Source organism: Hypanus sabinus, chromosome 16 (assembly GCF_030144855.1).
Source record: "Hypanus sabinus isolate sHypSab1 chromosome 16, sHypSab1.hap1, whole genome shotgun sequence".
Classification (NCBI taxonomy): domain Eukaryota; kingdom Metazoa; phylum Chordata; class Chondrichthyes; order Myliobatiformes; family Dasyatidae; genus Hypanus; species Hypanus sabinus.
Genome location: NC_082721.1, coordinates 32,443,544 through 32,456,694, shown reverse-complemented (window position 1 = coordinate 32,456,694; position 13,151 = coordinate 32,443,544). Strand labels below are relative to the sequence as shown.

Genomic DNA, 13,151 nt, shown 5'->3' with positions numbered 1-13,151 from the left:
GTTGGAGGAACTCTGCAAGTCAGATTTCCAGCATCTGCAGATTTTCTCTTGTTAGCATTTTGTGTGAGTTGCTCAAGATTTCCAACATCTACAGAATCTTTTGTGTTCATAAAATTTATTGTGTTTTCTGTATCAAAGTTGGTTAGCTTGTGTGCTAACAGTGAGAATGGTATTAGTCTTGGTTGCTATTCTCTCCCCTTTAACTTTTGCTGGCCAGATTTGTATTCAGTGTTTAGGTTTGAACAGACAGAATGGGTTTGTTACCAGATTCTTGGGCAATAGGCTCAAACTGAGAGAAGAGAAAGCAACACTAGCTTTCATCTTGAAGGCCATGTCAGGAAAGTGTTCAATTTACAAATAAATGAAGGAAATCTTTACATGTAGAGATGCTGAGGACAGATTCAAATCAGGTGAAGGCCTTACTTGAGCTGTGGTCTCTTAAGATCAGCACTATTTATTATGTAATATGCTGTAATAATCAGTATAAGGTTGTTCAAAGAAGATTGTTGACTAACAAGGCACACTGAATCAATAGCCCAGGATTTCCTGCTGGCATCAATCTGCCTACTGACTAATCTGATATGATCAAATATACCCTTTACGGATCAATTATGTAAATGCCCAGCAAAGTGCCAGCCTAATCCTCAATGGTGAGGCCCTGTGAGGTGGTTGGATGTTTGAAGAACAAATGGCTTCATTTGGTGGAATAGTTATAAAAAAAAATCTCATCCATAAATTAACAGAGAAATTTCAACAGGCAGCTAAGCCATGACATTTGGATTTACCAGTTGAACATTTCTTAATCTAGGCATATTGTTTAAAAAAAGCCACTTAGTCTCTCTTATAGATACAGCAGTAAAACATATAGTTGACTTGATCAAGGATGTACTAGGTTGATTTTCTTGTGATTCTATCCAAGTGGAATTATTGAATTTTGCTGGAGATAATCATTTGGCGTTTCTACTGTTCCCATCTCTCTGAAGGAACAATCCAATTCAGTTCCACATCCCAACTTTTCAATATAACTGTAATTTACCCCCTAACAATAATGTGTTCATTTACCTTTCAAAAGTGCCTGTAGAGGGCATCTAGATTTTGACTATCAACGTGAAGACACTTCTCCTTATTTCCTCTTTAGATTTACCAATTATTTTATTTTTAATTGCTTTCTGCTTGCTAGAAAAACAGTCGTTTTCTACTCATGGTGCAATACTTTTGGTTACAGAATTTTTACCTCCCATTGATTATTTTCTATGTTAAGAGGGAATTTCCAAATTCTCCAGTTAGCCTGTGTAATCAAAGAACGTCATCCCAATTGTTATTCTGGTAAACGCCCGCCATGGTATTCCCTACAAATGCAGTGATCTGCAGGTTCATTATTGTCTGCATCAGTCACTCCATCCAGGAAGGATGGACGCAGGCAGGAATGACTTGCATTAATTCATCTCTCTTCGTGACCTCAGGATGTACCGGAACACTGTTATCAAAGGAGTACTTTTGAAGTGTAGTCACTGTTTGCATGTGATCATTATAGGCAACTCGATCACTGCAAGTTCCCAAGACTGAAATGTGCTTTAGTTGTATTGATCAAGGAATTAATATTAGCCATGCAGGAAAACTTCATTGATATTCTTCTGATATTGCTCCTCTGCCAGGGGAGGCAGAATTAAACTCAAACCTATTCAACTGCACTGAATTCAATGGGATCATAATTTAGAGAGAAACTAAATATGCAGTTACCACTATGCAGTGTATTTAATTCCATCAATCAGGTGTGAATTTCTAGGAATGGACTCATTGTAGCACCTCATCCAAGAGGCAATTATGAAAGTGCAGTGCTTTCTCGCTGTCAGCCTAAATATTTTTCAGTGTTCTGGAGCTGTCTCTGTTGCTCCTATTATTCCAAAACAGAGAGAATTTGTACAGAATTATGCTGTAACATCTTTAAAATTATTTAATTTACTCTGTGGAGGATACAATCCTTAGACCTGTGTGTGCTGCTTCTAAATTCCAATTTCTTGTCTAGATAATTTAGTATGAAAGTACATTTCAGTACTGTCCACTTAAAATGTCCACATTTTTGTAGACAATCACTTAAATCAAACAGAAAGAAGAGTCAAAAGTTGTCAATTATAATATCTTAAGTGGTCTGTGCAATTTTAGACAGAAAAGGCTGTGTTTACTTGCTAGTGCGTGCTTTAGTTAAAGTGTACTCTAGAGTCTTTCCACTGTCTACAAGAGCTGAGATGGAGTCCTCTCCACTGCCTGGATGATTGAACTTCCAACAACACTCAAGAAGGACAAATAAACTCGCTTGATTTGCACTTCCATTCCTTCCTTCCAACACAATGATTGCAGTGTTATCCATTCATAAAGTGCACTGCACCTGTTCTGGCACCATCTCTCAGACTTGCAACTTCTGCCACCAAAGACAAAGACAGCAACTCCTTCTGGCCCCTACTTTCACTCTCCCTGTAGTTTCCCTTAAGCACAAGAGATTCTGCAGATGCTGGAGATCTTGAGCACCACACATGGAGTGCTAGAGGAACTCAGCAGGCCAGACAGCATCTATGGAGCAGGAATGAACAGTCAGCATTTTGGGACAAGATCCTTCATCTGAAGTGTGTGCATTTGCAAGTTTCCCTCCAAGTCACGAATCATTCTGACTTGAAAATATATCAGTATTCTTGCATTGTTGCTGGATATAAATTATGTTACCTTATTCAATAACTTTGGGAATATCATCACCAGATGGTCCACATTGGGTATGAATATTATCAACAATGGGCAATAAATGCAAATCTTGCCAGTGTTGCCCCAGTTTTGTACTGAATTTTTGTAAAGAAAAGTAAACAATGTCTCGTTGATGTCCCATGCAACAAGTGCTCAGCTTTGTGAAAGGGAGTTTAGTTAGCTAATCATGTCATAAATTTAGAGCCTTATCTGAGAAACATATTTGTCCAAATTTTGTGGTAAGGAACTTACCACTGACCTACTTAGAAAGTCTGTATTTGCCTTTTGTGAATCCCCTCAGCCTTACTTGCTTCATGAAGGTGGCACCATTCTCAATGACGATTCCTTAAGTGGTAGCATGGCCTTTCTCAGAGGTGGGGCTGAGCGGCAGGGATAGGATAGGAAAGACAGCAGAACCAAACCATGCCCATTAAAGTGCTTAAAAGATATCAGCAGTTGAAATAGTACTCATCGGTGCAGGTTGTTCAGATTTATTCACCTGTAAAGCTAATGGGGAATTACTGCAATATTTTATCCTGCTGCTTGGACTTCAGGAATCCAGCTTTGAAAATGCTGGGAAACAGGTGCTGGAAACTGGAGGCTTCACATATGTGTACTAAATGTAGGTGAGAATCAATAAGTAAAGGGAATCAGAATCGGGTTTAGTACAAAATATAAAAACATATAGTAAAAGTTATTGTAATTACAGTGGCATGCAAAAGTTTGGGCATCCCTGGTCAAAATTTCTGTTACTGTGAGTAGAAGATGAACTGATCTCCAAAAGTCATAAAGTTAAAGATGACACATTCTTGTCAACATTTTAAGCAAGATTAGTGTATTATTTTTGTTTTATGCAATTTTAGAGTGAAAAAAAAAGAAAAGAGCACCATGGGCACCCCAAGTGATTTGAGCTCTCAGATGACTTTTACCAAGGTCTCAGACCTTAATTAGCTTGTTAGGGCTATGACTTGTTCACAGTCATCATTAGGAAAGGCCAGGTGATGCAAATTTCAAAGCTTTATAAATACCCTGACTCCTCAAACCTTGTCCCAACAATCAGCAGTCATGGTCTCCTCTAAGCAGCTGCCTAGCACTCTGAAAATTAAAATAGATGATGCCCACAAAGCAGGAGAAGGCTACAAGAAGATAGCAAAGTGTTTTCAGGTAACTGTTTCCTCAGATAGTAATGTAATTAAGAAATGGCAGTTAACAGGAATGGTGGAGGTCAAGTTGAGGTCTGGAAGACCAGGAAAACTTGCCCAGAGAACTGCTTGTAGGATTGCTAGAAAGGCAAATCACAACCCTTCTGATGGAAGAGTAATCAGAAGAAAACCTTTCCTAGAGTCCTGACCACAAAATTTGGCATCAGAAGTTTGCAAAGGAACATCTAAACAAGCCTGATATATTTTGTAAACAAATCCTGTGGACTGATGAAGTTGAAATAGAACTTTTTTTGCTGCAATGAGCAAAGGTATGTTTGGAGATGAATGGGTGCAGAATTTCATGAAAAGAACACCTCTCCAACTGTTAAACACGTGTGTGGATCGATCATGCTTTAGGCTTGTGTTGCAGCCAGTGGCTTGGAGAACATTTCACTGGTAGAGGGAGAAATGAATTCAATTGAATACCAGCAAATTCTGGAAGCAAACATCACACCGTTTGTAAAACAGCTGAAGATGAAAAGAAGATGGCTTCTACAACAGGATAATGATCCTAAACACACCTCAAAATCCACAATGGGCTACCTCAAGAGGTGCAAGCTGAAGGTTTTGCCATGACCCTCACAATCCCCCGACCTAAACATCATCAAAAATCTGTGAATAAACCTCAAAAGAGCAGTACATGCAAGATGGCCCAAGAATCTCACAGAACTAGAAGCCTTTTGCGAGGAAGAATAGGTGAAAATCCCCCAAACAAGAATTGAAAGACTCTTAACTGGCTACAGAAAGTATCTATAAGCTGTGATACTTGCCAAAGGGGGTGTTACTAAGTACTGACCATGCAGGGTGCCCAAACTTTTGCTTCGGGCTCTTTTCCTTTTTTGTTATTTTGAAACTAAAAGATGGAAATAAAAATGTAATCTTGCTTAAAATATTAAAGAAATATGTCATCTTTCACACTATGCCTTTTGGAAATCAGGTCATCTTTTACTTGCTTAGCTACTCACAGTAACAAATTTTGACCAGGGGTGCCCAGACTTTTGCATGCCACTGTATATAAAGCAGAAAAATGTGGTTAAGATGAATGTAGGTCCCTTGGAAGATGAGAAGATGCATGGATATTGGGTAATGTGGAAATGGCCAAGGCTTTAAATGACTTACCATGTGTCAATCTTCATGTTGGTGGGCACATCTAATATGTCAAAGGGAAATGTTACGGATGTGATGGGAAGTGAGGACCTTGAATTACAATTGCTATCAGTAAAGCACGGTGCTGAGCAAACTAAAGGGGTTGAAGGTAGACAAGTCCTCTGGTCCTGATGGAATGCATCCCAGTGTACTGAAAAAAAAGGCAGATGTTATAATAGAGACATTTGTGATAATTTACCAAAGTTTTCTGGACTCTGGGCAGGTCTCAATGGATTGGAAGACAGTGAATGTCATGCCACTACTTAAAAAAGGATATAGACTAAAGGCAGTTAACTATAGGGCAGTTATTCCTTCCTTCATGATATCAAGCATTTTCTCGTTGTCACCTTCTGTAGTTTAAAAAATGCTTGAAGCTATCTTTAAGGAATAGCGAGACATCTGAATAGGAGTGGTTCCATCAGGCAAGCACAGTATGGATGTATGAACGCTGATCCTGTTTAACAAAATTACTGGAATTCTTTGATGATATAATGAGTACAGTTAATAGAGGAAAGCAAATGGATGTTGTATTTCCAGAAGATGTTTGGTAAGTGTCTCATAAAAGACAATCCAAAAGATAACGATGCATGGAGTTGGGGACAACATTAAAATGAATAGAGGATTGTTTAACTGATAAAGGTTGATAGTTGGGATAAAGGGATTTTTCTCAGCTTGGCGCTGAATGATGAGTGGAGTATTGCAGGGGTTGGTGCTGAGCCCATGACTGTTTGTGATATACATTAATGATTTGGAAGAGGGAGTGAGTGTAGCATATCTAAGTTTGCTGATGTCACTAAACTGAGTCTGCAGAGAGAGGTTGGTAGATTAAGTGAGCGAGTGAAGGTCTGACAGATGAGGTGCAATCAATGCTGGTAAATGCAAGGTCATCCATTTTGGATGGAAAAATAGAAGATAAGATTATTATTTAAATGGTGAAAATTTGCAGCATGTTATTCTGAGGGACTCGAGGGTGCTTGTATATGAATTGCAAAATGTTGGTTTGCAGGTGCAACAGGTTAACAAAGAAAAGTGGAATGTTGGCCTTCATTGCTAGAGGGATTGAATTTAAGAGCAGGGAGGTTATGCTGCAACTGTACAGGTATTGGTGAGACTGTACCTGGAGTACTGTGTGTAGGTGATAGTGCCGTGGAAGTACTCTAGGTTGATTCTGATAATGAGGGGGTTATCCTATGATTTGCTTGGACTGTACTCACTGGAATTCAGAAGCATAAGAAGGGATCTTACAGAAATGTGTAAAATTATGAAAGGGGATAGATAAGATGGAGGTTGGAAAGCTGTTTCCACTGGTAAATGAGAATAGAACTAGGGGACCTGGCCTCATGATTCGAGGAAGTAGATTTAAGACAAAGATGAGGAGGAATACTCATAAAATGCTGTAGAAACTCAGCAGGTCAGGCAGCATCCATGGAAGAAAAAAAAATGACAATGACCCCCAAAACACGGCAAAGGTCATAAAGAACTATCTTTAGCGAGTTCTGCTACAGATGGTATGGCCTCTACAGTGCCTGAACTCAACATCATTAAAGCTGTCTGGGATTACCTGGCGATACAGAAGCAAGCAAGACTGCCAAAGTCTGCAGCAGGACTGTGACAAGTTCTCAAAGGTGCTTGAACAACCTACCAGCCAATTTTCTTATAAATTTGCATGACAGTGTACCTAAGAGAAATGGTGCAGTTTTAAAGACAAAGGGTGTTCACACCAAACACAGATTTGATTTAGGTTTTATTTTACTGTTTACTGCTCTTCACAGTAATTCTTTTGATATTTAGAAACTTGTACATTTCATTATTTTTTGAAGCCATCTTTGCTTTACAGAATTATTTTTACATGTACTGAAGATTTTCGCACAGTACTGTAAACTACCACACTATTCCCCCCTTTTTTGCACTACTTAATTTAATCTTTATATATAGTTTATTATAATTTATAGTTTTTATTATTATGTATTGGACAGTATTGCTACCTCAGAACAACAAATTCCACAACATATTTCAGTGATATTAAACCTGATTCTGACTCTGTCATTAAAAGACTCTTAGATCAATACATGGGCAAAAGAAAAATGAATGGTATGGGTTATGTAGAAGGGAAGGGTTAGATTGATTGTGGAATAAATTTATGTAGGTTGGCACAATGTCATGGGCCAAGGGGCCCATACTGTGCTGTACTGTACTGTGTTCTATCTCTGGATTTTGAAATAGTTTTATGCAGGTCTATACCAAAAATTACATCTGCATGCATCTCCTGTTGCCTTTTTCCATCAGGTGGACATACACAAAGTATGTCAGTTTTTGGGTCATGTAATTACACTTTTGACCTAGCAGAGGCACTCTAGCACCACCTGTGGGAGGGAGGATGGAAAACAGTGTTACCAATTTACATGAGGAATTCTGTTTACAGGCGGCTCTCTCATTTAGGTGTTGAGTTCCTTGTAAATGCCCCCATCACAATTTTCTGTAACATCTGTGCATATAGCATGCAAAGTTGTTTACTATTTTCACATCAGTTCTGTGAGGGTGAACTTTATTTTATATCTTATTTTTTGGGTGGTGATTTGTGAATTCTTTAAGGGCTAATTTCCATTACACAACTGACCATAATGCAGGAGTTACCTGTAAAGAGTGGACATAGATTTAATGACCAAATTATAGAAGCTACGTTATAGTTGGGACTGATTTGTACCTATGCACAATGATCCTGCTTGCCAGTCTTCCCAAGTAAAAGAACCTAGAAGATTAATTGTAATGTATATTTTTCTGCTGTACGATTATCAAATTTTACATTATTTTAATAACACTGACATATGTTTTCTTATTTTCAAACTAGTGGCTATTTGGAAATAATAATTGGTATTAAATTTAAGACTGAAAGGTACAACAGTCCAAATGTATTAAAAATTGGTACTCAGTTTCATAACAGTGGTAACCAGCTTAATGTATAATGTACCAGGATAGAAAACTAAGATTTGTTATTGTTTTATATGCCTCTTAAATGCAAAGAAATCATTTTCTTTTGATTAGTATATGTCCCAGTGCAGCATTTGGAACAATTCAGAAGATGTATTCAAAAGCTGCATCTGCTGAAAGTTTGGATTAAAATGCTAGAAATATTCAACAGGACAGGCAGCATCTGATTGGCTGACTGTGACCAGAGGTGTTCCGCAGCTGGTGGTGTTGGCGCTGCTTCTTTTTATGTTGTATGTCAATAATTTGGATGACGGAATTGATGGCTTTGTGAGTTTGCTGGCAATACGAATATAGGCGGAGGCACAGGTAGTCTTGAAGACGCATTGAAGCTGCAGAAGAACTTGGATAGGTTAGGAGAATGGGCAAAGAAGTAGCAAATGGAATACAGTGTCAGGAAATGTATGGTCATGCACTTTGGTAGAAGGAATAAAAGCATAGGCTATTTTCTAAATAGAGAGAACATTTAAAAATCTGAGGTGCAAAAGGACGGGTGTCTGTGTGCAGGATTCCCTAGAGGTTAATTGGTCGATTGAGTCAGCAGTGAGGAAGGCAAATGCAATTCAGTTTGAGAGGACTAGAATATAAAAGCAAGAATGTAATGCTGAGCTTCACTTGGAGTATTGTGAACAGTTTTGGGCCCCTTATTTAAGGAAGGATGTTCTGACATTGGAGAGGGTTCAGAGGAGGTTCACAAGAATGATTCCGGGAATGAAAAATGCTTATCACATGAGGAGGAACTGCGAGCCCTGAGTCTTTACTCACTGGAATCTAGAAGAATGAGGGGGATCTTATGGAAATCTATTGAATGTTGAAAGGTCTAGACCAGTGGTTCCCAACCATGTTTTGGCCATGCCCCACCTAATCACCTCTAAAATCCTGATGCCCCCTGTGGTGATATATAATCCTTATTATTCAAAAAGTGAACTCCTATTCACCTGGAGGAAGCCTAAAAGACCATTAACTTGGTTTAAACAAGCTTCCAAAGAACATGGCATTCATGAAAGAGAAAAATAAACGAACCAAAGGACTGTTAAAATTCTGAGGAAGAAATTACTAAGAAATTGTAAAAAAAAAAGAACATTAAGTGATATTAAAATAATAATAAATAAATAAAACAATGCCGATTCGTTTCTACAGCATACAAAGACAGATACACCGTTTAAAAGAGATGTACACACCTTCACACCACCAAGAACCGAAAGCTACTGCAAAAAGCAGCATTGGCGCAACCTCATACGAGTTTCTTACGCGTTTGGACGTTCATTCGTTCCTTCCTACATCAGTCAATTCATTAATTTAATTATGAAAGCCATTTGATGGTTGTAATGATGGTGATACACTATATATACAGTACATACGCAATTACACATGTACATGCACACAAGTATTTTTATGTATACATACTGTATATACACATGTATTAACTCGCACACACACTCATACTCACACAGACTTACTAGAAAAAATTCACTGCTAATAACTCATTCTCGAATTGCCCCCCTTAAAAATCAAATTACCCCCCTGTGGGGCGTACGCCCCACGTTGGGAACCACTGGTCTAGATAGAGTGAACGTAGAGAGGTTGCTTTTTCTGGTAGGGGAGTTTAGGACCAGAGGGCACAGCCTCCGAATAGAAGGGTATCGCTTTAGAATGGAGATGAGGATTCTTTTCAGCTAGGGAGTGGTGAATCTGTGGAATTTATTGCCACAGGTAGCCGTGGAGGCCATGTCATTGGGTGTATTTAAGGTGGAGATTGATAGGTTCTTGATTAGTCAGGGTACGAAAGACTGGGATGAAGGCAGGAGAATGGGTTTGAGAGGGGAATGGATCAGCCATGATGAAATGGCAAAGCAGACTCGGGTCAAATGGCCTAGTTCTGGCCCTATGTCTTATGGCCTTATGGTCTATTTCTGAGAGAAGATGTGTGGTTTGATGAGAAGATCATTGGCTCTGTTTCTCTCCAGATGCTGCTAACCTGAGCATTTTATAATTTATCGTTTTTTTTAATTTCGGAAAAGATACTGTTCTTTTGTGATGAGAAGTTTGTAGGTTGCATTTAACAATAGTTTGGTTGTAACTTTGTGGTACATCACCTGTCACTTTATAGTTTAAAAATATAATTGTTGTAATTAAGCACATCCTGGGGTCAGTTATTCAGCCATCATAAAGAAAATGTCCAGCACTTTAATTTGTGGTTAAATTAGTTTTTATCTGCAACAAACTGTGCTACTTAAAAAGTTAGAGATTGCACTTCTTGTCTCTTGGTCTTGACATTGACTAATTATGCGTGATCTAAATTATATCCTCCAGTCATTTCAAATGGCTGGGAAAGGAAAGTACTGGAGTCTGCAAGTTCTTAACCAAGCTTTCCATAAACACCCACAGCTATATTTCCATCCTGCATATTTGCCTTTTAATGAGCTCATCTAGCCTCTGTAACTTTTAAAGTAACACAATTTCACATTAGCAGTAGAATGCATTTATATGGGGCATGGACTTTTACTTCTAACAGTTGAACAACAAAAAAACACCCGGAGAACCACTCTAGCAGAAATCTCTCTTTATCTTTACATACCAGTAAAACTCTGTGTTGGGAATACATTCATACACTTTGTTTTAAGTATGTGATTTTAAAATTGGAGATATAATACATAGGCTCCTAACCAAAGTTTATGGACTAGTACTAGTGTACACTAGTTAATGATTTGACTTGGTAACTCAAGATGGGACTGGAATAAAACCCTTATTAATAAAAACCTGAGTGGCAGTAAACAGCTTTGAATGTGGTTAGTTCTTTTCTTTTGGTTGTAACTATATTTTTGCATACCCGACTTTTGTTATTAAAGTAAAGAACCTGAATTGGAAAACAATCTGAAAATAGATATTTGGTATTGTTTATTGCCATATACACCAGGGTATAGTGAAATTTTTTTCCCATGTGTAGTACAGAGTAAACAGTATGCTTGGAACTAATAAATACATTGACAAGTGCAAAAACAATAGAATGGTGCAGAGTTCAATAGTGCAGACAGAGGTAGAACAAAAAAGAAATAGAAATAATTGTGGAGATGTTGTTATAAAAATTTAGGTACAGAATGTAATAACAGAATTGGACAGATGGCTATAGACTATGCTGATGTGCAAAAACATTTGCTAGCTTCTAGCAACTTGAGTTTAAATTAATTTTTTTAGTAATTAATTTTCCATGTGAGATTCGGGAAAGTTGGATTGGTCCATTGTGCTGACTGCCAGAATGGTGATAGAGATATTGAAACTTTTCTTCAGTTGAATTTTTTAAAATCAAATAAATCCAGGACTTTAAAGTTCAAGAATATTTAAAGTTGTGAATAAAATTATTTATGATTTGTCTCTTGGGTGTGCAGCAACGTCAATGATTTGAATGTTTATTGTAATTTATGTATGTGTTTAATAATTATGAGTAGTTTCTGGAAGCCTGTGATTTTTCAGTAATTGAAGAGGTGGGTAGGCTGATTTGATTTACATTTGAGTATATGGGATGTCTGCTTTAAGAATGCTGTGTCGACTTTTAATATTAGATTAGTCTTCTCTTAAGAGGTCTCTATTGACAGAGTAATTTTAAGATCGTATATAAGGTTCCATTTATGTTATTTCACTTGGATGTCAATAAATTAGCAAATTAGATAAGTGCCTTAATGATAAAAGCTGTAATGTTTTGTAGTAAGCTCTGTCTTCATTTCTTTCTTACCTCACTCCCTTTTTTCCTCTCCCAGGATAAAGTGTTGAAGATGCTTTATGTGTGGGCTCTTTGTAGAGATCAGGATGAGCTGAACCCATATGCTGCCTGGAGACTTCTAGATATTTCTGCATCAAGCTCTGAGCAAATCCTATAAAGGAGGGACCTGGTTTTGGGGATTTTTGCATTCTTCCATTGTGGACCCATCTCTGGGTGTCATTGGAAAGTGAACATACTAAGTCAGCAGAGCCTTAAGACTCTAGGTGCTAATGTGTCAAAAGACTGCTGAGGTTTTGATGCCATTATCAGTCCTATATAAAAAGACGAGCAAATCAAATAAAGCATGGCTGCTGTCTTGTAAATAATTTGTATTAAATAAACAATAGAACTGGTATTTTCTACCAGCAAGATCAGAGTATGTTCCTTTTTTTCTGACTTTTTATTACATCTGCTCTAACATTGTACTTTGATATTTGACGTTAAATGATGGCCACAGAACATGGCGGGATGCTTTAATTTGATTCATGTTCCCTGAGCTAGGATATACAAAAAATCTCCCTATTTGTTGGATTTGGAAGTTCACATATGTGGATGTTGGGCTGCCAGATTAGACACTGTAGATGTCACATTCCTTGTTTCTATGGTAACTTGTTGGCACTTGGTTAAGTTTACCTGCAGAACAGCCAATGCCTGTATCTCATTAAGAATCAAAGGCTTTGTGATTGGAGAACTAAAATGGTAGAAGGATATAACAGCCTTGGATTAGATATCTTATTGCCATGTTTTTATGCAACTTAATGATCCAAATTCAATTAAAAAAAATCAAACACCATTGAAAATCGGGGACTTGAACTGCCTGGTCTGTGACTTTATTGTGATTCTTCCATGCATCTGATGCACTAAAGAACTACTCAGGCACTACCATCATAATCTACCACCCATTACCAAATCTACCTCCACATGTAGGGAGGCCCATCCAACCAACTAGGCAAGTGAGCAAGATTACTGATTCTACTTGTTAGGAGCAATTGATGTTTGCCTGGTGTTCCTATCCCTACACAGCCATGTTTTACAATGAAGGAGAGCAGGATGGATAGACCTGCTAAAATGTGTCATGGGCTTGAATTATCTAGCAGCAGACCTTGTATTAAATTATTTATTTTCCCATTTCAAACTAAATAAATAGCATTGCTGTAGAGGTGTCAGTCTTTCTGCACACAGATTTCAGCTGAGGATAGTGTGTAAATTCTAGATGGGGATTGGGAGGAAATTGAGGAATTGAGAATGGAATTGAAGTGCAGAGAAATGAAAGAAGCTGAAGGACTTGGATAATTCAAAATGGGGAATAGAATAGCAGGTCAAATGTA

At 37.9% G+C, this 13,151-nt stretch overlaps 1 protein-coding gene across 1 annotated transcript in view; it reads left to right on the top strand.

Annotated features, from left to right (window-relative positions):
- Positions 1–12,176, top strand: part of timm44 (translocase of inner mitochondrial membrane 44 homolog (yeast)) — an 82,230-nt gene extending 70,054 nt beyond the window's left edge. The window contains exon 13 of the mRNA XM_059991508.1: positions 11,822–12,176. Coding sequence (XP_059847491.1) covers positions 11,822–11,941 — 120 coding nt within the window. The 3' untranslated portion in view covers positions 11,942–12,176. The remainder of the gene's footprint in view (positions 1–11,821) is intronic.
- Positions 12,177–13,151: the final 975 nt, after the last annotated feature.